At 43.5% G+C, this 22078-nt stretch overlaps 1 protein-coding gene across 1 annotated transcript in view; it reads right to left on the minus strand.

Moving 5' to 3' along the window:
* The window catches only part of FRYL (FRY like transcription coactivator), a 106522-nt gene that overhangs the window by 75727 nt on the left and 8717 nt on the right, over positions 1-22078 (minus strand). The window contains exons 4-15 of the mRNA XM_080920253.1: positions 20946-21025; positions 20172-20252; positions 18001-18169; positions 17649-17741; positions 15739-15837; positions 14565-14666; positions 8706-8809; positions 8317-8425; positions 5950-6036; positions 4258-4429; positions 3446-3578; positions 640-747 (exon numbers count right to left, since the gene is read on the minus strand). Of these exons, the coding sequence (XP_080776379.1) occupies positions 640-747; positions 3446-3578; positions 4258-4429; positions 5950-6036; positions 8317-8425; positions 8706-8809; positions 14565-14666; positions 15739-15837; positions 17649-17741; positions 18001-18169; positions 20172-20252; positions 20946-21025 (1337 nt within the window). The remainder of the gene's footprint in view (positions 1-639; positions 748-3445; positions 3579-4257; positions 4430-5949; positions 6037-8316; positions 8426-8705; positions 8810-14564; positions 14667-15738; positions 15838-17648; positions 17742-18000; positions 18170-20171; positions 20253-20945; positions 21026-22078) is intronic.

Consider the following 22078-nt stretch of genomic DNA (forward strand, 5'->3'; position numbering starts at 1 on the left):
GAGTCCTCACAGGAGACAAATATCGCTGTCTCTGTGGCCCCAACACCCGAGGGAGGTGCAAGGCAGTCTGGGAAGAGCCAGGTGTTTTCCCCCAGGGCTTGAACAAGTCGCTGTGCGGTAGCAATCTGGTCACTATTTACAGAAGATGGTGACTGCCCAGCAACCAGCAAACATAACAGTCCCTGTGTTTGCTCTTCCACTAGGGTGTGGCTGGCCAACTGTGGCTGTGGGCGGGCTCCAGGCAGATGCCCAGTTATGGTCAGTTCTGCAGTATGTCCTGCTACTTCTCTAAAGCCACAGTGGGAATGCAGACACGACATGAGCTGAGGCAGTGGGTTCCAACCTTCTCAATACTATAACTTAGTCTCAGTCACTACTCAAGAAGCTGGCGGAATGACCACAGAAGTAAAACTTCACTGAGTATCAATGAGGCCGACATGTAAGGGATATTTGTCGTATAAACCCAGCCAACAATTACTACAGGGCATTGGACAACAGGGCTTAGAGGGAGATGTGGGAAGAAGCCAGAAATTGAAAATGTGAGTGGAGGTGATAAAAGATGGGAATGAAGAGGGTAAATCAGATGGCTCCAAGCTGGGTCTGTTGTGAACACAGCCAGGTGGTAAGAATGCCACTCACCTTGCTAACAGCTCAATGAGGTCAGCTCTGCTCATACCGTCAGGAATCAACCTTGGAATTGCAGCAATACAGGTTCTAAACAAATCGATTTTGGGTTTTCTTTCTCCCCTGAAAAATGTATCACAACACACACACACAAAAGCAAGATAAGAAACGCATTGCATGAGCTACAAAGATGTGTTTCACAAAAATGTTACAGAAGGTGCGAGCACAGTCCCAAGGCTAACAGTTCCACAGGCAGACACACACAGACCCAGCAGCTAGTTACCACCCACCAACAAGGGACAGGATGGGGACCACTCAGGGAGATGACAGCTAATAAATGACCTCATTAATTAGAAAGTAGGTATGATAACTTCATAATTTTAAATACTTAAAAGTTCTATCCACTTTAATACTTAAAAAAAGAACTTAGTTATTCACAAACACAACTGAATACCAGTTACTGTCAGATAGCTGTGTGATGGTTAACATGGATGGTTAACTTCCCAGGACCCCGCATCACATGGGGCACAACCTTCTGGACATGCCTTGAGGGATTCCATGGCCTGGTCTATATCAAAAAGAGAAGGCTGGGGAAGCCTAAACATTTATTGCTCTGTGTTGTGACTACAACGTAGCTGGCTGTCTCAAGGCCCTTCTGCCATGATCTCTACACCAGGATGGGACCACACCAGGATTGGAGCTGTGAACTCAAATGAACCTTTCTTCTTCAAGCTGTTTTGTTCAGGTATTTTGTCACGGGAACAAGGTAAGTAGCAATAAAAGTAGTGTTGATGTAGTGCAATTTTCCCCTAAATTGATCGATTGGGTAATAAAGGTGACAAGAAACCAATCACTGGATGGGGAGGAGGCAGGCCCTCTGGGTCTGAGAGAGCAGAGGGAACGCTCCTTTTGGATGGAGAGGTGGGAGCGAAGCAGACAAAATACAGGCCGGGGACTGTTGGATCTGATGGCAGAATCCACCGTGATCCACCACTGGAAGATTTCTAACACAGTGTAGTTAAGGAGTTTAGGAGGATAGATTCCACGCCCATCGATTGTGTTCTCTGTTGATTCTAAACTAACATTGTCTAGTGTTTCCCATTTTGCATGACTCCATTGAGCTCCAGGGGAAAGGTAACTGAGGTGGAGTGTGGGTTGGCGAGAGGGAGCCCCGAGCTAGCCACAGGAATTTGGGAGATTGGGCAGTTTGGCAGCAGCTAGCCCTGGGATTGAGAGATGATTTTGGAGCTCTGGAGAGTCAGAGCCAGCACTGGCAGAGAGGCGCTGACAAGGGGAGACATGCAGGGTCTCAGTACCAGGCTGGGAACAGACCAAGACCCCTGGCCGGTGCCAAGCAGGCGATAGCGTGGGTTGATTTTTTTAATTACACACAACATATTGATGCTACTAGATATCTGAAATGATTAGTTTTATAATCAGATGTTCTCATAGATGAGTATTCATATTGATTGTTCTTGTCTTGTGATACACATGTGTATATGTTTAGATTTTATACAACTAAATTACACTGATGTTTTAAGACTTAGTCCCTCCTGATATTTAATATAATTTAATTTTTACTACACATGTGTCTACAATGGGGGGAGATGGTAAGGACCAAATCTACGACCTTACTAATGCTAGGCAGGAGTTCTGCCACTGAGCGATGATCTCACCACCTGTACCAGAGCTTTGTAAAGAAAGAGTTCATTTTACAAACCACTTAATACAATTTACTTTTCATTTTAGTCCGTATTTGAAGAAAAACTTCTCAGTTTCATCCCCACTGTTTTCAAGTTACTCAAATAATAATTCTTGTGCAATAAAGAATCAAAAATGTTCTAAGAGTTTGGGTCAGCCTTTGTTAGAGATGTTTACACAGTTGTCACTTTGTGTGGCTTTAACATGCATGGATTAGAGTGACCACAAGTCAGATAAATAATACAAGTCCCCAAAGGCATGGTTTAAGCTGCAGCCGCTGAATTAACAATAATGACATAAATGCTTGTGCGGCTCTCAGTCTGTAAGACACTGTATTTAACAGATTCACACCCAAATAAGACGGCCAGGAACACCACGCCTTTCTAAACTGCTGCTGACTGGTCAGTGTGCACCTGTGCATATACACGGCCAAGTGTGTGACTGTCCCCAAAATGTGACCTTTACTAAAATGGGCAATTAAGGAGAAGCTAGGAGCCAACAAAGATAATTGGAGGGGAAAACAGAAACCACAGCAAATTCTTACAATTTCAGGTTGTCACGGCATCTTCTTTAAGTATGAGCTTAACTAGACTCAACCTAGCAGTGTGTCTCAGACACCCCTAACGACGCCTAGCTCCTCACACTCCTCTTTACTACAGTTACTGATATGACTAATCCACGTGTTACTACCTGTCCATGAGACTACATGAGATCAGCTAGATACCTGTACCCAAATGCAGCATGCAGCCATGCCAGAGTGACCTTCTCTAACATGACCTGGGACTTGTGAATGCTTCTTTGAAAGAAACACACTGATTGTGGTTCCATGTGGGAAAGTCAACCATACAATACATATCCGTGTTAAGTGGAAATTATCCATGTGACAAATGAAAGTGAGGTTCATTATTAGACTTACATTATCTACACTAGTTCAGCATCACATAAAATAACAAAAAAATTGAGCGTGGGGGAGGAATCTCTGTATTAAAAACTATAGCAAATGGCCACATGTAAGAAGTCCAAGAGAAAATGTATGGAAACAGGAAACCTATGTGCAGCCTCCTGTGAGAACTGGAATAGCAATGCAGGCATGCAATGGAGGCATGCAATTACTACATACGTAATCATGTCTTCAGGCTCCTTGTTGGACATCTGCACACTGGTCATACACATTGGTCTCCCAACCTCTTTGTCCAGATGTCGAAGAATGCTGTCTAATGCTTTCCTTACTTGAGGATAGTAAACTGACATTCCTAAAGGAGAAAGCACACCATCACAATAATACCAGAAACTGCATGAAAGACGACTTTCTATAACAACAACCTATCAGCCTCTCGTGGAAGAATCCTTGCTGGTTTCACATTAGAAGACCTCCAACTGTGACGTGCTCTTTGGGGTACTGTGAACAAACAATCCATAAAGATGATAAAGGACAGAACATTCACAGCACTATCCCTTGAGAAAACACGTTTGACGAGAAGACTCTTGACAGGGATACTAGAAATATCAAAACGTGATCATTAGATCACTGCAGGACTGGGGCATCCACACTTGGCAATGGGTCCACTTTAGACTTGACTATGGATTTGCACAGGACAGTACTACAGTCGATATTTATTCGTTCCAGTTAACATTAACTGTAGGATGATGTCGTTATGCAGCTAGGCGGGTCCAGCCTGTCATTGGATGAGAAGGAAGGGTAGGAGGGGAAAAGTCGAGGAAGGGAGAAGAGGAGAAGCGGGAGAATCAAGAGGGACGGAGGAGGAGGGGGAAGTAGAGGGAGCTGGGGAGCCATGGTGTACAAGAGCGGCTGGCTGGGTGACAGCCATGAGAGGGCAGCTTGCGGACCTTGTGGTAGAGAAACAGCCTGGGTGAGTGGATCTGGCTTGGTGGCCCGCCCATCAATTTTTCAAATTTACCGCAACAACAAACCTATGACTTTTGCCTCTTCATCTGTCAAGGTTTTATTGAGAAAAATCTTCTTCACACGAAGAGTGTTTCCTGAGGGAAGAATGACTCCTGTGGTGGGCATGGGAGGGTCACCGTCTTTCTGCTGCAGGCTGTCCGCGATCACAAGGAAGACTCTGAGGCCAATGTTCATTCTCTTCCGAGAGAACAGACCCAAGAGGAAGAAATCAGGATCAGGCATTATATAGGCTAAGGGGGCTGGGAGAAAGAAGGACAGAAGGAATCTAATCTTCCTGCCTGACACTGTGAACCACCCCAGGAAGCAGAATCTGCTATGATTTCACATTCCCAAGTGGGGCTCCTTGTTCTTCTGAGCCAGCTATCTCCCCTTGTCTCTAAGGCTCATCTGAAACCTCTCTGTGCTTTCTCAACTGCTAATGATTCTTTTAGACTGTCCTCTCTCTTCTCCTAAGACCTCTTTTCTCCTACACAGGGAAAAACTGTGTCAACTCATCTTTTCAACAAATCACACCAGCCTATTGACAGTCACATGTGCTTTGTTCCCTCTGGTCTTCTTACAGTGCAGGGGTGATGGCCTCCTAGACTTGTGGGAATTTCCGTGAATGCAGTGGTTTGAATGAAAACGGCTCCCAAAGGCTCTAACTAGAGGAAGTGGTGCTCTTTGAAAAGATTAGAAGGATTAGAAGGTGTGGCCTTGTTGAAGAAAGTGTATTGCTGGGGGTGGGCTTTGAGGTTTCAGAAACCCATGACAAGCCCAGAGTGTCTGTCTATCTGTCTGTCTGTCTGTCTCTCTCTCTCTCTCTCTCTGTCTGTCTCAGCTACTGCTCCATGTTCCCGGTCATGAAGATAATGGATTAAATTTCTGAAACAATAAGCAAGCCCCCAGCTAAAGGCTTCCCCTTGGAAAAGTTGCCTTGGTAATGGTCTTTTCACAGAAATAGAACAGTGACTAAGAGAGTACACTCTTGTACTTTCTAGATCATCAGAGGATCCACCCCTTCTCTTTATTTTAGCCTTAGCGTTTCTTTTCCAACAGAATACCTATCCACGTCCCTTAGCTCTCTCAACTATCCCAATGGGATAAACATCCCCCCAACACTTCTCTGAAGCATTTCTCCCTCATCAGGGGCCACACTGTATCTTCTTCTCTTTCTCGCCACCTCCGTGTTCCTCCTGGCTGTGTCACCTCTACCCACATGCCAGGCTCCTCCTGTCATATGTACTCTCTCCACAGAAACTACACAGGTTAACATGACACCAATCACTGTCCATTCCAGACTGCCAAAAACCTGGATCTGGCCTCTGAATATACTCCTTATGACCTGCCTGACATCTCAGATGTCCCAAAATGCCACAAGTTAGACACGCACATTCTAACTCATTTTTAGATATGACAAAGTCCTGATGTGCTCCCTAAACTCACACATCAGAGGGTCAGAGGCCCCATCATAGAAGCACACAAACCCTGACGGGAGGAGAAAGTTCCGTGCTGTACTCAAATGGCCAGGCATTTCCCCAGTGTGTCACTGCCCGAAACCCTTTATCTGGTTTTCCTTAAACTGGTTCCATTGATGCCCAACCCCCCCCCCCCCCCCCCCGACTGACTGAAGGCTCACAGAAAACCCCAGGGGGATCAACAGCCACTTCCGGTTTGAAAGTTTCATTACTGCTGCAATGTAAATCTTTTATTTTTACCTCTGGATTAATGGTGAAAGTTTTAGTAGACTTTCCCACACTGAGAAGATCGAATATTATTTCTTTCATTGCAAAATCCAAACGTTCCTAAGGAAAGAAATTAATTAGTTAATAAATCATTGTACCTTCCTAGAATATAAAGTAAGCTATCTGAGAAATACAGACATTGGAAACAATATAGATGCTGCCCTTAGGAAGTTTATAAACATTAATGAACATAAGAAAGATATATACGAATTAATATTAATACAACAGATGTTTTAAAACATATCATCTAATATCAGTGATAGGAACTCCCAACAAGTACGGTAAATTTTAAATATTCACCCAGTACAAATGCTAAGCACGTAAAGAATAGTGAGGACAGGAAGAACGGTACCCCAGCAAAGGGATCTCAATAGACCAAAAAGCTAACGAAGACGCATCGGTGCCTGAGGTACAGGGCTGGCGGGTTACCACAGTGAGGTGACTCGCAGAAGGGCACAGGCACAATTCTAGAAAAGACGAACAGTGCAACCCAACATCACTGCTTTCTGAACACAGGACCAAACCTCAACTTGGTTCGCTCATCTTTCTCATCATTATACTCGGTACTATCACCTCTAGTTTTCAATCAGAGACGTTTACCCACTTCAGCTAAATGTCCCTCTTTTTCTATTGTAAAAGAATTTGACCATGGATCAACTAAACCGTTTAGCTTTGGTTCAAAAGGAACATAAGGAATCTGGAGTCAGCATTTCCTTGAGCTGTGGAGGGAATGAATGTCTATTTATTTCACAGGACTGAAGTTCCACAGGAAAACGGGACAGAAACCCTATACTGGCTCGCACAAACCCACTTAATACCCTTGTAGTATACTTTCTATTTTGCAGAGGCTAGAAAGTTAAAGCTACATTTCCCGGGAACTCCTCAAGAGCTGTAAGCCTTGAGAAGTAGTGGACACCGGAGAAACGGGGCAGAGATGAGAAGGCTGCCACCTCTGACAAGAGGGAGAACGACTCTCTTCTAGCTATGGAACCACAGCAGAAGCAGTATGGCCCTCAAGCATCCTCATGGAGGAGGGCTCCTAGCCCACAGCTCTTCCATTCTAATCAGGGCAGCTTCCCCAACAGCCCAGCACAGTCCCTTGCTCAAGTGAGAATGGATTTCTTTCATCCCAGAAGGGATTTGGTGCACTCTCTCTATTCCTTAAGAGATCTCTTTGATTTAGCTACAGTAGAATCTAGCGTATGTGCTCTTGAATCCAGATTGTGAGTTGGGGAGAAGGCTTGGTGCTTGCTACGCAAACATGATTTAAGGTCCCCAGCACCCACATAAAAGCTGCTGTGTAGTTGGCGTACTCCTAATGATCCTGGTGCTCTAAAATGGAAGACTCCATAGGCTCAGTGGCCAGACACTTCAGCCAATCAGCTGGCTCAGGTTCAATGAGAGGCCCTCCCTGCCTCAAAACATAAAGCAGAAAGAGACAGTGAGATTGGCTTAGCAGGTGAAGGTGCTGTGCTGGACAGTTCTTAGTCAACCTGACACAAGCTGGAGTCATTTTAGAAGACGAAACCTTGGGTGAGAGCCCCCCCTCAGATTAGTCTGTAGGCAAGCCTGTGGTGCATTTCATCAGCTGATAATGGATGTGTAAGGAAGGGCCCAACTCACTGTGAGTGGTAGCATGCCTGGGCTGGTATTCCTAGGTCCTGGAAGAAAGCAGGCAGCAGTTCCTGTCTCCAGGTTGCTACCCTGAGCTCCTTCCCTGATTTTCTTTGGTAACAGATGGGGAACTGAACACTGTATACTGAAATAAGCCCTTTCTTCCTCAGTCATTTTGGTCAGTGGTGTTTTAGTACAGCAATCGAAACTCACTAGAAAAGCACTTGTTCCCACAACAGTGCGTGTGCACACACACACAAACACACCCCCTAAAGTTTCAAAAACAAAAGTGGAGAGCAATACAGGACACGTGATGTTCATCTCTGGTTTTCATGCACACACGAGGGCACATACATGTACACACAACTCACATACAAACCAAGATTACTGAGACATTTTTGTTAGGACTATGACATAGTTTTTCAACTCTCCCTCAATTAAATGTGTTCCCATCTGTGTGGTTCCTTCCATCCTCTGTTCTTTGCCCCTCTCTCTCTTTGTCTCTGTCTCTCTGTCTTTCTCTCTCTCTCACACACAGTCATTAGCATCCTGTATTTTTTTCAAAAAACTTTCTAAGCATTCTTTTCACTCTTGAATAGTATCAATACTTTAAAAAGCACACCTCTAAAGATATGAGAAATTACATACTTACATAAAACTCTTCAACTGTGAAAAACGGGGTTGCTGGCAGCCAAGACAAGAGGGCCAGTGAGGAGGTGCACCCACCTGAGCAATGAACTGGATGATCTTCACAAATATATTGAGAGGGGTGTCACGGGGGACCACACTGCGGGAGCCTTTCGGGAAGAGAGCTGACACTATACTCATCAGGCGACTGCGGGCAGAAAACAGACGGGAGGACTGAAGGTTGGAAAAACTCTACCCCTGTCAAGAATTCTTCCTGCTCCGATGTCAGGGGAGTTCAGATCCTTCTCTACGATGCTTTGGTAACCCCCCCTCCCCCACACACACACCAGTACAACTGTCACAGGCTTTTACTTCTTTCTTTTGGAACAGAGCTCGGAGCCCTGCGTGTGAGAGACACACACTTCATCCCTGAGCCCTATCCTACCTGCCAAGGCTTCATTCTGGATGTACTTTCTGATGGCACTCACCTTTGCGTTACAGTATTGCTCTCACATTTTATCCTAATTACATAAACCCACAACAGTCTATACAAAGACTCCAGTGCAACTCGGGACATTTTAGGGTCCTTATTCTGTGTAGAAACAGAAGAAAACAAGAATAAATGTGTTAAAACCACTGGTAAACATTTTGGGTCAAACACATTCTCTGATAACAACTAGCCCCATCTCCCTGTTCTGCTCAGTCTAAGAAGTTTAAGTCAGTCAGCCTGTATTTAGCTTTGCTAAGTACTGATGGCTCAAAAGTGACCATCGATAAGGCAGTCGACCTCTTTCCTCTGCTTCAACACAGGGTGGACTGTTTGAATCCTGCCAGCATTTCAGAGAATTTCAAAGTTATACACACAGCATCAGACTACTTGATAAGTGGTTTATACCACAATACCGACACAATCGAGGGGCCATCCCCCTTTACTTCATAGGCAGATCAAGTTTGAAATACCGAACAATGTTTGTCACATGAATCTGTGAGATACTGCCAGCCATTAGTGAGGACATTTCTGTAAATGGGAGCCCTCGGAACTTTCGTCGCTTCCTGTGTTCTGTGATGACCTGTCTTTATCTGGAGAGAAGACGTACCTACTTCACAGATCAAAAAGGTCCCAGCCTACACTCAGCATTAAGTGGACCAGTCCTAATTTTTATGTACAAGCAGAACTTTATTTAGATTTCTTTATGATTTACGGTGAGAAACTTTTACTTCAGCCCATTTTATTGGTGAATGTTGTCACTTTCACTCTTGTCGTGACCACAGTCACGCAATGAGATAGTGTAAGTTTTGAAAATTATATCAATCTGTCTTTTGACTGCTAAAAAAAGTCTGCATTTTAAAACATTCATTCTAGAAGGTTTCTATACTGTTAAGCAATTACATGTGGTAACTCACAAGGAATTCTTTATGACAGAATCTCGCTACATAGCCTTGCCTGTCTGGCTCTAAACTAGCAATATAGACCAGGCTGGCTCCAAACTGGCAATGTAGACCAGGCTGGCTCCAAACTCAGAGATCTACTTGCCTCTGTCTCCCAGTTACTGGGATTAAAGGTGTAGGAAGCCATGTCTAGCAAGAATTCTTGAAAATGCTTTGTTTCCTTCAGCAGTTCTGGTTGTTTTAAGGGTTAGAATAGCAGACATCTACCACAAATAACTTACAAGCAAAAGGATGAAGGATGTCAGATAACACAGTAGAGACCACACAAGTCTGTGCGCAGATCTACATAGATTGGACAGAGCTGAGACCAGAAAACCTAAATACTGTCAATGGCAATTTCTTGTTCCATGACAGGATCCATGTTGATCCCAAACGTCAAACACTCCCCCTGGGGTAGCCTTCTGTTTGCTACGGTACACGTGATTTAAGAAAGTTGCTAACCCAATAGCCAAATTTTTGTAATAATGTCTTCAAGAAAACATAACTTTCTGTCCTACGAGTTGACCCCCACATATCAGATATGACACTATGATGTCAGCAAGAAAACAGAAAGATGGGGAGGAAGAGAGAGAGAGAGTGCAGAGGACAGTTCCTGCCCTGAAAGCCCTCTGGAGGGCGTCATGGTGATGGACTTAGCCCACACACTTGTGGAAGCCCTCAGAAAGCAGAGCATGACATAAGTCACCAGTGTGCCCATGGTGGAGGGAGGAGGAAGAAGAGAGGAGGGTGGAAGATAGGAAGAAATTAACTAACTTACTCTGCTGTATATAGTAGAATGATAGGAAATAGCCTATATTATCTAGGCCTTAAAGAAAGACGTGTAATTCTCTAAGTAAAATTCATACAAATCAGATCAATCCAATTGTTACATAAAAATGTAAGGACTTTAATATTCTACACAGTCTGACACATCAGTTAAATATGACCTCTACAGCAACCACTTTGATGTGCACATTCCCCTTTCTCTAATGTGAACTTAAAAAAAATTGCTTTGTTAGAAAACCCAAACGAACAGGGTAAAGATTCGAAAACTCATTCATCAAAGCCATGTTGAAAACCCAAGCTATCAGCTCCTTGATTTCACTGGAACATTTTCTTTAACACCTTCATTTAGAATAGTGGGATAGTGTAAATTAAACACGGGAGTAAAACCTTAAATGCTGTGAACAGTTTGCTACCACCAGTCACCGGCATCTCTGCTGTACATCTTCACGGGGCTGCAGTAACAGCCAACCTCCTGAAGGGGGCGCCTAATCTGGGCTATACTCTTCCACACACAATAAAAGCGCGTTGAGGTAAATACTTTCAGACATGCAATGCAACAATGGGCAAAGGGGAAAAACAAAACCAAAAACAAATGCCGCTCTTAAAGAAAAGAAAGCAATACTTTACTTGGTGACGTCAACACAACTCACCTGCAGGGTTTCTATTTGTTTTCTGATACTGTTGTTAGATGGCATCTAAATAAAGCAACGTGAGACAGCAAACATAAACATGAGATGCAGCACATGCATGTTAGATGAAAATAAGCACAAAACACGACAGCTCCTCACCAAGGTCTCTATTTAGAAGAAATTTGACATTTCCGAGGCAGTGGCCAGAAATGCTAAGAAAACAAAACAAAATAAAACAAAACAAAACCAAAACAAAAAAAAAAAAAAAACCAATCCCAAAGTTTGGGTATCCTGGAGCCTCAGACACTGAAGCTAGAAGAAAACGAACATGTCTCATTGTCCGACTTTCCTCCCGACATTACATTTAAGTGAAGAATACACACGGTGACCGGGGCGAATCCCTGCGTTACTTGTCCATGGCTCTGACTCCACTCCTCTGTCTCCTAACAAGTCTTCAGAAACTTTAGAATTGGTATTCATAAACCAACTGATCCTAAATTGACTAATGATAATAAGGGAATGAAAATTTACCATATTTACGTTAAGAGTATAAAGATTTAAATATTAACTTTCAGGAAAAATGAAGCGCCGTTCTCTTCCGAATGAGCATAGAGCAACAAGGCCCATTTTGCTGTGACTGCCAAATTGAAAATGTGGCACACTGACTTTAAAAGCGCTGTTAGCATGTGTCTGTGTGTGAGAGATGACTGTGTGTGTATGAGTGTGTGTGTGTGTATGTATATGTGTGTGTGTGAGTGTGTGTGTATGGTTTGAGTGTGTATGTGTGTGTGTATGTGTGTGTATGTGTATGTGTATGTGTGAGTGTGTGTGTGTATGTGTGTGTATGAGTGTGTGTGTGTATGTGTGTGTGTGTATGTGTGTGTATGAGTGTGTGTAGAGGTGTGTGTGTGTATGGTGTGTGTGTGTATGTGTGTGTGTATGAGTGTGTGTAGGTGTGTGTGTGTGTATATGTGTGTGTATGAGTGTGTGTATGAGTGTGTGTAGGGGTGTGTGTGTGTGTATGTGTGTAGGATGGAGGCTAACTTCTGGAGTCTTTCTCCACCACTTTCAGGCAGACAGGCAGAGTCTCGATATGGAACCGAAGCTGCTGTTCTAGCCTAGGTGGCCAGTTTGTCCTGCTGATCAATCCCATCTCTACCTTCCAAGTGCTGGATTACAGGAGGGCTGCAATGCCCATGAAACCTCTCTATGGGTCCTGGACATCCTGATACTGGCTGTCACCCTGCAGCTCTCTACCCTGAGCCATCTCCTCAGCTTGGCAGGATACTTTTTAAAAAAACTATATAATGGCTGTAATAAATTCGCTGTATTTATTTATATGACTTTGGAGCATAAAGTCTCTTAATATCCCAGGACTACAGCCAAGACGCTTCCTTAGAACACGAAGCATTCTTTTGTGCATATTTTAGGAGCGTATGGCCGACCAGCAAAGCGCAAGCATCATAAATCAGGATGACCACGGTGCAGACCAGCATCTGTCACTACTGGTGACGTACACAGAGACCCTCTGTCCTCCTTCTGCTCAGCAGCAGGGAAAATGTCAACATTCAATCCATCTGGCATCCAGTAAACACTAGAGAAATAAATCCTAGGAAGGAGTGGTGGCAATTAAATGGAAACACTTTTAGGTAGATTTAAAAAAGAAACAAGCCAAAAAAAAAAAAAAAAAAAAAAAAAAAAAAAAGAAATCGATGGATTCACTTGAATCAGGTAACTGATTAGAAAAAGCCTTTCATTAAATTTCCCAATAAATAGGAGAAATAAAATACAGCTTGTTATTATGTGTAACTAGCACAGCATTTCTTAGAATGTTTAAATCTTCTTTCATATTTAAGCACAACGGCCACATTATCGGAAGCTTAACAAGCAGGAGCCGAGTCCCACAATTTCTGCTGAATAGAGCCTTAATGTAAGTTAAGGGTTAATGGCCAAGACAACTGTAAACCACATATTCATGCTATGCTGAGTGGTCCTTAGCTCCTTTAGCCTGGCAAGTTGATGCAGCCAGTCACTCAAATGGAAAAGAAGCCAGAAATATTTAACAGGAGGTAAGGGTTTAAAGAAAACAGCATTTTAAATGAAAGCCTCAAGACAAAAAAAAAAAAAAAGGGTGGGGGTGGGGGTTAAGGTACTGTGAGAGCACTGTAAGTTAGGTGGAAAGAAAGAAAGAAACTCCAACAAAGCAAGAGAAAGGTATGAACTGTCACGCCCGGAAACATTAAATGCACACCTCAAGAACATTCCAGAAGAAAGAAAAGGGACTCAGAAGATGGGACACTCCCCTTAGTGCCTGTCTCCTCCTGAGACTCATCAGAGTAAGAACAGAAACAGTTACCACGTGAACACCTGGTAGTGTTTCTTTCCAGGTTGTGAGACAACAAAGTTTGATCAACTCGATCTAGTCTCTTGGAGGTTTTCATAACCAAAGAGGGTGTCTCAAGTCTTGTCTAAGGAACGATGATATAAATAGATGTATGTGTCAAAGGAAAAACAGACAAAATTGCCTTTTGAAGACAGACAGCTTCTATATATCTTACTATGCAGTCAAAGCAGGCTTGAAGATAATATATAAAATCATGAAGCTATTGAGGATTATATCCTGAAGACTATTCTTGAAGGGTAAACGACTCCTGTGAGGCCTTCATTTACCCTCACTGTGCCTTGGTACTGTCTCCAACGTAGCTCAGACAAAGAGCAGGAGGGAAATGTCAGTCGATTACACATCTCTGACTTGTAAGCAAACATCTGAACGGACTCCTCTAACCCTGGATTCATGGGCCATGCAGATGAAGCATCACGAAGCAGAGTCACCTTTACTATTAGACACTAATGGTGCTGCTAGACAGAGAGGAAATGAGGGCCAGGTGAGCAGAGCATCCTGGGGGAAAGAAACCCAGTCTCCCTACAAACTCTCACCACTGTGCTGGTGACACTAAGGGAGGCCAGGTGTGGGCGTGCCAGATGGTGTTAGTAACAAGTGCCCCTCCGTTCACACGGCAGCATAAGGAGCTTACATGCTGGAGATGTGATGCTCTATGTTCAGATCATGCTGTGCAGACTCCCTGAGGTGGATTTACTGACAATTTACTGTCGGAGCTTCTGCATATTATGCAGGCCTGAGCCAACATTACTGAGCTTTCTTAAGCAAAGGATAATACGCGTACATGGAGGGTTTTGTGAGACTAAGTAATGGTTTAATTCATAATAATCACATTTATAAGTAAATGTCACTACATCTAAGATGATATGATGACCCTTGAGAAATTCATAATTCTGCATTTAATACAAACTAAAATGTTCAAGTAAAGGTTTATCAATTTTCATACGTGGTTCCCTACAGAAGGGAAGTCCACAAAACACCACCACAAAATTATCATTCAAATACACCAAGAGTAACCAAAGTTTAGCTCTTTACTGTTCAGTGGACACAGAGAAATGAACACGTCACAGTATCCACAGGTCAGAGATGTAACAACGTCTTACCTTTAAATGTGACAAACAGTTTTGTAGGAAAATATGCCAGTTATTTAAAAAAAACTGTTTCTGACTGACACATAAAAGACAGGTAATTAGTGGGTACAAAGCCTGTGAGAGAGAGAAAAAGGGAATTAACATTCATCACGGAAAGGTTCGGGACTCCTGAATGATGCTCTTAAAGAAAAAAAAAAAAACCTAAAGACATTTTAATACGGTTTCCCCATTTCATAGGCTAACAAGGAACAAGGAAAGATCAAATTCCTCGAGACCAGCTCCTTAAGCCAGCATCTCCCAAGGCGGTGGCAGGCTCTTCCTTCTCATCCCCCACCACAGTGCTTCTGAACAGAGCAAGGGCAGCCTGGCATCTGAGTTCAGGCTGGCTATGGCCAAGCACATGACTACAGCAGCTTACTTTCCAAACATGTAAAGTGACCATTGGAACCACAAATGTCCGACTGGGGCGTGAGGCTTCAAATGTGCCAGAGTGTGCGGAGCATTTACAGCAATGTCTGCCACAAGTAAGTCTCACAATTATTTTCGATTCAGTGCAGGCGGTCAATATTGGACCAGTTCTCCACACTTTCCCTAACTGCGGGAAAACTGTGTGAAGTGGACGGGTTAACTGGGGGAAAAAACTGCCGTCAGCTTCAGAATGGAAATGGTGAGGCTGCACAGGGAATGGATGGTTCTTAAAACACGATGCTTTCGAACACAATTTTATGATATAAAATAAAAACAGCTATGGTTTAATATAAAACTATATTCAACATGTAACACAACATAAAGTTTAAGACACCTGTCGAGACAGGCAAACACTGGGCAGGAAGCCTGAAGGGCCCGTTAAACACAGGCAGTGAAACAAGACTGGCCAGCTGTAAGACAGTGCTCTGGTTAAGACTCAGTGGACTGTTTTCCTCCCCCTGTTTCCCTCCCCCTCTCTCTCCTTCCTTCCTTTCCTCCCCCTCTCCATCTCTAACAGTGGCAACTTTCTCTCTCTTTCTAATAGTAAAAAGTAGAAACTCTAAGGTAGAACAGGAGAAAGTCCATGTGCAAAGTCTGCCCTGTCCTGGGTATTTTACAACTTCACACTTTACACTTCTCTTCAATCTCTACAGGGCTCATAAATCAGTTACTGAAACACCCAATGGAGCACACGGAGGTTTGAAACACTTCTCGGTACCAGTGAATGCTTCTTTCTGGAACTTAGTTCAAATGTAGTCTGATACAGCATCTCCACAAAGTTTTTCAAACAGGGGACATTGACTTCATTTTTAACAGCCTAGGGAAAGAGTTAAGACAGAGATAAAACTTGGTCACTGCCTGTCAATCACCAGAGCATTATGAGACCTGTCTGCCAAGTCTGAAGTCAGTTAATGATTCACCAAGATTTACATAGAAGTCTTATGTACCAACTGTTATAAAGTAAACCTGGTCCCTGGCCTGCAGGAGCAGAGGATACAACCGAACAGATGGGAGGTGAGAACACAGAGTAGGTGCCACACGCAAGGACAAGAGGGGCCTTTGGACGGACACTACGAGGAAGTGAGCTCTAAGCTGAACCCAGCTCTTTTATTGAACAAACATCCTGCTTAACTCTCTTTTAGCCTCCGCTCCTACAGCTCTGCCCCTGGGAGCCACGGCATCTTCCCGGCTGCCTCTGCGACATCTCAGGGCACCCATACTGGATGGTGGAGATGCTCCTTCCCCACATGGAGCATGTCTTTCTCCCTTAGTGTTTGCTCAGTGGTCACCATCTTTCTCAAGACGGTACTTACATAATCATACTTTATTTAAGAGTTCAACTCCCCTACCCCTAGCCAATCCTTCCTTCTGTGTCCCCACACAAGTTCTTCACGGTGCCTGCCGTGATGTGACATCCTACATGTGCTGCATCCATCTTTATTCTCTGTTTGCATGCCAGAAATGAGCCCCAGAGTCATACAGAAGACTTCCCAGCTTGCTGGTGTCTATGCACAGATGAGTCCCTGATACAAAGAAGACAATATACAATGAGGGAATGAAGACAGGCTAGTCAGGCGAGGAGGGGAAGGAGGCCATTCAAGGAATAAGATGTCCCAGGATAGCGGCAGCACTTTCAAAGAGGACCTGAGTTAGGGGTTGATGCATGTCCCTACAAAATTCCTCGGTAGAGGCTCTACCTGACATGCTGAAGAGCAAATGGACTTGGGGAAAAGTCACTGCAGATAACAGATGACAATGACAACTGAATTTAAAAAAAAAAAGATAGCCTTGTCTGTTTGTTAATAAAGTGAATGTAGTTTATGGGACTAAACCCAAGGCTGAGAGATGATTGTGTCGCTGGAAAACCTCCAATTCACGCTTTTATTTGTACCCATTTAAAAAAAAAATCCTTCCTAATTTAGTGGTAAGCTAAAAGGAAGGCAGTTTTCAAAGCTGTGCCAACCACTGTCATTAATTTCCCAATATCTTAGCTTCTTTTTAAAAAGACAATCTTAGCCTGGCAATGGGGGCAATCTCCTTTAATCCCAGCACTCGGGAGGCAGAGGGAAGCGGATCTCTGTGAGATTGAGGACAGCCTGGTCTATAGAGTGAGTTCCAGGACAGCCAGGGCTACACAGAGGAAACTCTGTCTCAAAAAAAATCAAACCAAACAACCAAGCAAGCAATCTTCTGGCCACCCCACCTCCCCTAAGCGTGTTTCCAAAGCAGTGCATGAGCAATCAGGTAATTCATCAAAGTGCACAGGCACACAAGGAGGGAAAGTGAAAGCCAGGACAGTTTCCTTTCTCAACACGAAGATAAGTCTGCTCACTCAAATTGTAAGTAGAGTCAGATTTGAATAAAATACAATTAACTTTCATATCCGGCCAAGACAAAAGGAGGCTAGGTTTGCCCTATTGTTACAATAACTGGAAAAGAATCAAAATCTGTGAAATGATTCGCAAAGCCATCTACGCCTATCAGCCTAACAAACTGACCTCTCAGGAATGGAGGGTGCAGTGGGTGAATGAGGCCGGCACGGGCTCATGGCCTTGCAGGGGTTTTCAGGGAAGAGAGGGAAGTATGTTTTACATGACACATAGTATGAAGATATAGGTTTATACTTACAGCGGCTACAGGGATAAGAATCTCCACAAATAAACCAGCAAGTGCGTGCTTTATATCCTTATCTTTCACTTCTAGGAAATACTGAGCGCACTCCTTGGAGGGAAAAAGGGATGTTCAGATTGACAAAAGGTTGAAGAATTCGTAACAATCCCATTTTCAAGAACACTTGCTTATTTTATCCCAAAGCTAAGGGCAGGTTGGCCTGAAGTTATAACAGAGTCACTATCTATTTCAAGGGTAGTTATCCCATGTGAAATTAAAAAAGACAAACGCAGTAATAATGGCCTTAAAAGGAACGAGAGCAGACGGCTTTGGGCTAGCTGTAGCTGCCAGCCCTGAGGAGGACTGTCACCTGCATGAACTGAAAGGATGCTTCGAAATCTTCCACGGGATACATCTTCACTCGGAAAAACTTCATCCCCATGATCAAGCTGATGATGCTCTGGACCACGTGCGGGCTCTGTTCCTTCTGCCGAAGCTCTTTCAATTCAGTCACGAACTTCTTCCTTACGGCCTGGAACCTTTAAAGTATAAGGGGACATCAAGGATGTGAATTAAAACAAAAACAAAACAAACTGCTAACTTCCCATGTGATCTTTAAGGTGTGATCAAAGGATAAATCCCGAAGGACCTCCGTTCTCTGTCCTAATCAAAATGACCAGAGGCACGCTCTCAGGAGAATGCAACTATGTTAACGTAGTCTAGGCTTATTCTAAAGCCAATGGCTCTGAAAGAAGGCATCATAGAAGATACTTACTTACGCCATTACTAGCAAGTCATTTCTTATGTCTTATTACTAACTAACAAACAAACAAAACCCACTGAATAATGTTCTCACAAGTCATCATGTAATTAAGATTTTCTCCAAAACTTAAGACCCTTTTCTAAGTTTCTATGACAGTTACATAGGGGAATAGATCAGGGATGACAAATTAATCCATGGAGACCAATCAATTGTAGGGTATCGATTGTAACAGAAAATTAGTGTCCCATGTGCAGAGACACAGAAGAAAGGGTGCCCCTGTTCCTGGGTCCCTAGGACCAGAAGGTTTGTGAAATGTGAGCACAATACTGAGTTCATATCAGCAACCTGTATGACTAGTATTCCTTTGGTTATATTGAAAACAGATGTCTAAAGCCTAGCACTCCAGTACATGGATAGAATCAGAGGCTGGACAGGAGCTCTGCTGAGAGTCTGAAGTCAATCTAGGCAAGTTCTAGGTCAACCTAGGCTACAACAGTGAGACCCTGTCTTAAAACAATAAAACTAAACAAAACCAACAGCTGAAAATTCCACAGGAACAACCAGAGGTTGAATATAAATCACTACACTCAAAAGAACTGCTCTAGACAAGATTCAGCCTTTGTCGGCCAGCCTCCCTTCCCCAACCTCTTCTCCTTCGGTGGGAACACACCCTGGGTGTGAGTCTCCTCTCCCTTCACACTTCTCCATGCTCCATATGCACAGGGTGAAGACATAGCAGCACTGCTTCACGGTGCTGTATTTCTTTCTCCCACAACTCCTTTGGGTGAGGCTGGTGCCATTTATGATGTTAAAAAAACTTGATCATTTCTTACACCTATGATTGTGTGTTCCCTTCACCTCAGTTGAGGAGTCACTGTGGGCTCAATGGTATTCAATATTAAGGTGCTATTTGGAGGGGGGTCTTTTGGGGGGCGCTTGATCACTTAAAATACCTGAAACTATGTACTAAGTCTTACAGCATGACCTATACAAAGGGTCACTAGTAAAAATTACAATTAAAATGTACCGAATAATATATATTACTAAATATTAGAGATTGCTGTATATAGATGACAACCACACTTGCCTTCTTAAAAGTTTACAGTGGTTGTTATGTGGTGAGTCAAGACCAAAGACTCTTCAAAAACCATCAAGTACACATAAACTAATATTATTCTAACACATCCCAGGCGCACAAAGGCAAACCCAAATGCTTCCAGTCCTGGGAGCAACCACAGACCCTAAAGTTAAGCACAATCCACAGCTCCGTGATGCCCTGTGAATGCACCTCGTAAAGCAAGTGCTTGCACCACGGTAATCCAGCGTCCTTTAGCCTTCCTTACTTGGCATCTTTCCTGGCTACTGAAAACCATTTTGCATTAAAACAAGATGATTAGAATTCACTTCAGTGCAGCCTACGAGCTAAGAGCACTCAACTAGAAAGCAATAAAATTAATTAGCTCTGCTCAAAGCTCTAAATGGACAGTTTTTTTTAAAAAAACAAAAACCAAAAAAACCCAAAACCATTTCTCATAGATTTCTTAAAGTGGGGTTAAAGTAATGTTGGGACTCTGCTGGACAACTTCTGACTCGATTCAGATGTATACAAAGCCCAGAAATGAATAAATGCAGGCTGTGCAGTTCGGAGACTACAGTAAGCAAGACTGCCACAAGCCTCATGGCAATCTGGGTACCAGAAGAGCAGGCGTGGAATCGTCAGCGCTGCTACATCAGGCATAAGTCGCTCCAAAGCACAGACAATGGTTTCTGCTGCTTACTTTGACTGGGCAAGCACCCCGATCACCTCCGCATATAAATCCGCAATGATGTGTACGTTCCCCGTGTTGGTCCCTGAATATCTGAAACAACAGAATGGATGTGGTGTTTTAGTACAAGTTTCCTCTGGATGCAGACTGAAATTCCTTACCAGAAAGCTGGGTGTGGCGACTCATGCCTATAACCCTGGGACCTGGGAAGCTGAGGCAGGAGGATGACAAGCAGTGTGAGGCTAACATGAATGACATAGTTGAGGTTCAGGCCATCCTGGGCTATGGAGTGAAATCCTGTCTCCAAAGTAAAGTTTAAAAACAACAACAACAAAATCAAAACAACCCAGAAAGAAGAAAAAGAATGAAATCAACAATAAAATTCCTTATCATAACATCTTGGCTGAACACTTACTTATAGGATAAAAACTCCATAAATTTTCTTCTGTATACATTTTAACTTGCCATGAAATTTAACCTCATTCTTACGATGCTATCAATTACTTTTTATTTTCTTTTTACAAAAATGTTCCCATATTCGGGAAACACTAAAAACAACTGGGAGACAATGGCTTTGTCTCATTATAAGAGTCAAACTGGGCAGCCTGGCGTGGTCACCCAAGCCTGTCACTCCAGCCTGGAGGAGCCCATCACGAGTTCAAGCCCACTTTGGTCTAAGAAACCTTAAGAAAACCAAACAGGAGAGGGATGAGAAGAACGTTCCGTATTTACTTAAATAGCCTGAATTTGGACTAAGGAAAAGCACCAACCCGAAGTTACACTTACCCTTCCTTGTGTTTAAAGTGCTTAAAAGCTAGGTTTAGAACCTCGTGAACTAAGGGGTCGGGAACAGGGTGAACAGGAATCTAAAAGTTAAAGAGAAAACATCATGTCAGGAAGGCTTCCGTAGCCCGGGAGACCTTTATGAATAGCCCTACCATTTCGGTCTATCCCTCATGTATTCCTGAGGCGATGAACATTTTAGAAGTAATCCAAGGAAAATGCCCACGCTGCTATTTTACACCTCACGGGGAGGGGGGCCATCAAGCAATTCGGAAGGATAACGTTCGTAACGAGGCTTCTCATGCACCGAAGGTGGGGCTGGTGACACTTTCCACACTGCACATCAGCAAGTAAGTAAAGGCATCGAAGCATGCTGCCCACTCCTTACATTAGAGGTGCAGAACATTTTAAGCTCAAGGCAGATGAGAGACAGATGTAGATCGATGTAAAGCTCTGTCTTCCGAGCTGTCTATAGCCAGGGTGTGAGTTTCGCTCTGTGGAGGAGTTCCCCCCTGACTAGATGTGAATGCCTTCCAAACCAGGAAGAAGACATGATGGGGGACAGGAAGTCAGTACAGAGATGGGGCTGCATACACAGGTCTTATCAAATAGCTGATAGCTGACACTGATTTTCTCCTGTGTATATTTATTTACCTTCCCTTCCCACACTGTACCGCCTCTAGAAACCTGAAATCCATTTCTTTTACACTACAAATTACTCTTGCTAAAGATGGTTTTCTCTCCACCTCCGTTTCTTTCTTATGTAGACACAGAAGAGCCTCTTACCTGCCAATCTGTCCTTTGCCAATTTAATTTGTAGCTCTCCAGTTATTAAAACTACAACAGCATAAAATACTTCCTTTGCTTTGGAAACAGATTTGCGTTCTTTTGCGTTATGTGTATGTTTATGGGTGAGTGCATGTGACTGCAGATGCCCATGGAAGTCACCAGTGCAGGGTCCCCTGGAGCTGTAGTCACAGGCAGTTGTGAGCTGCCCAAAATTGGTGCTGGGAATCCATCGTGGGTTCTCTCCAAGGGCAGTACGAGCTATTAACCCCCAGCCATCTCTTCAGCTCCTTTGCTATAGTAACACTTACATGCCTAAATATACAGCAATGGGCACACTGGCTGATCTA

This window comes from Micromys minutus (assembly GCF_963924665.1).
Source record: "Micromys minutus genome assembly, chromosome: 1".
Lineage (NCBI taxonomy): Eukaryota > Metazoa > Chordata > Mammalia > Rodentia > Muridae > Micromys > Micromys minutus.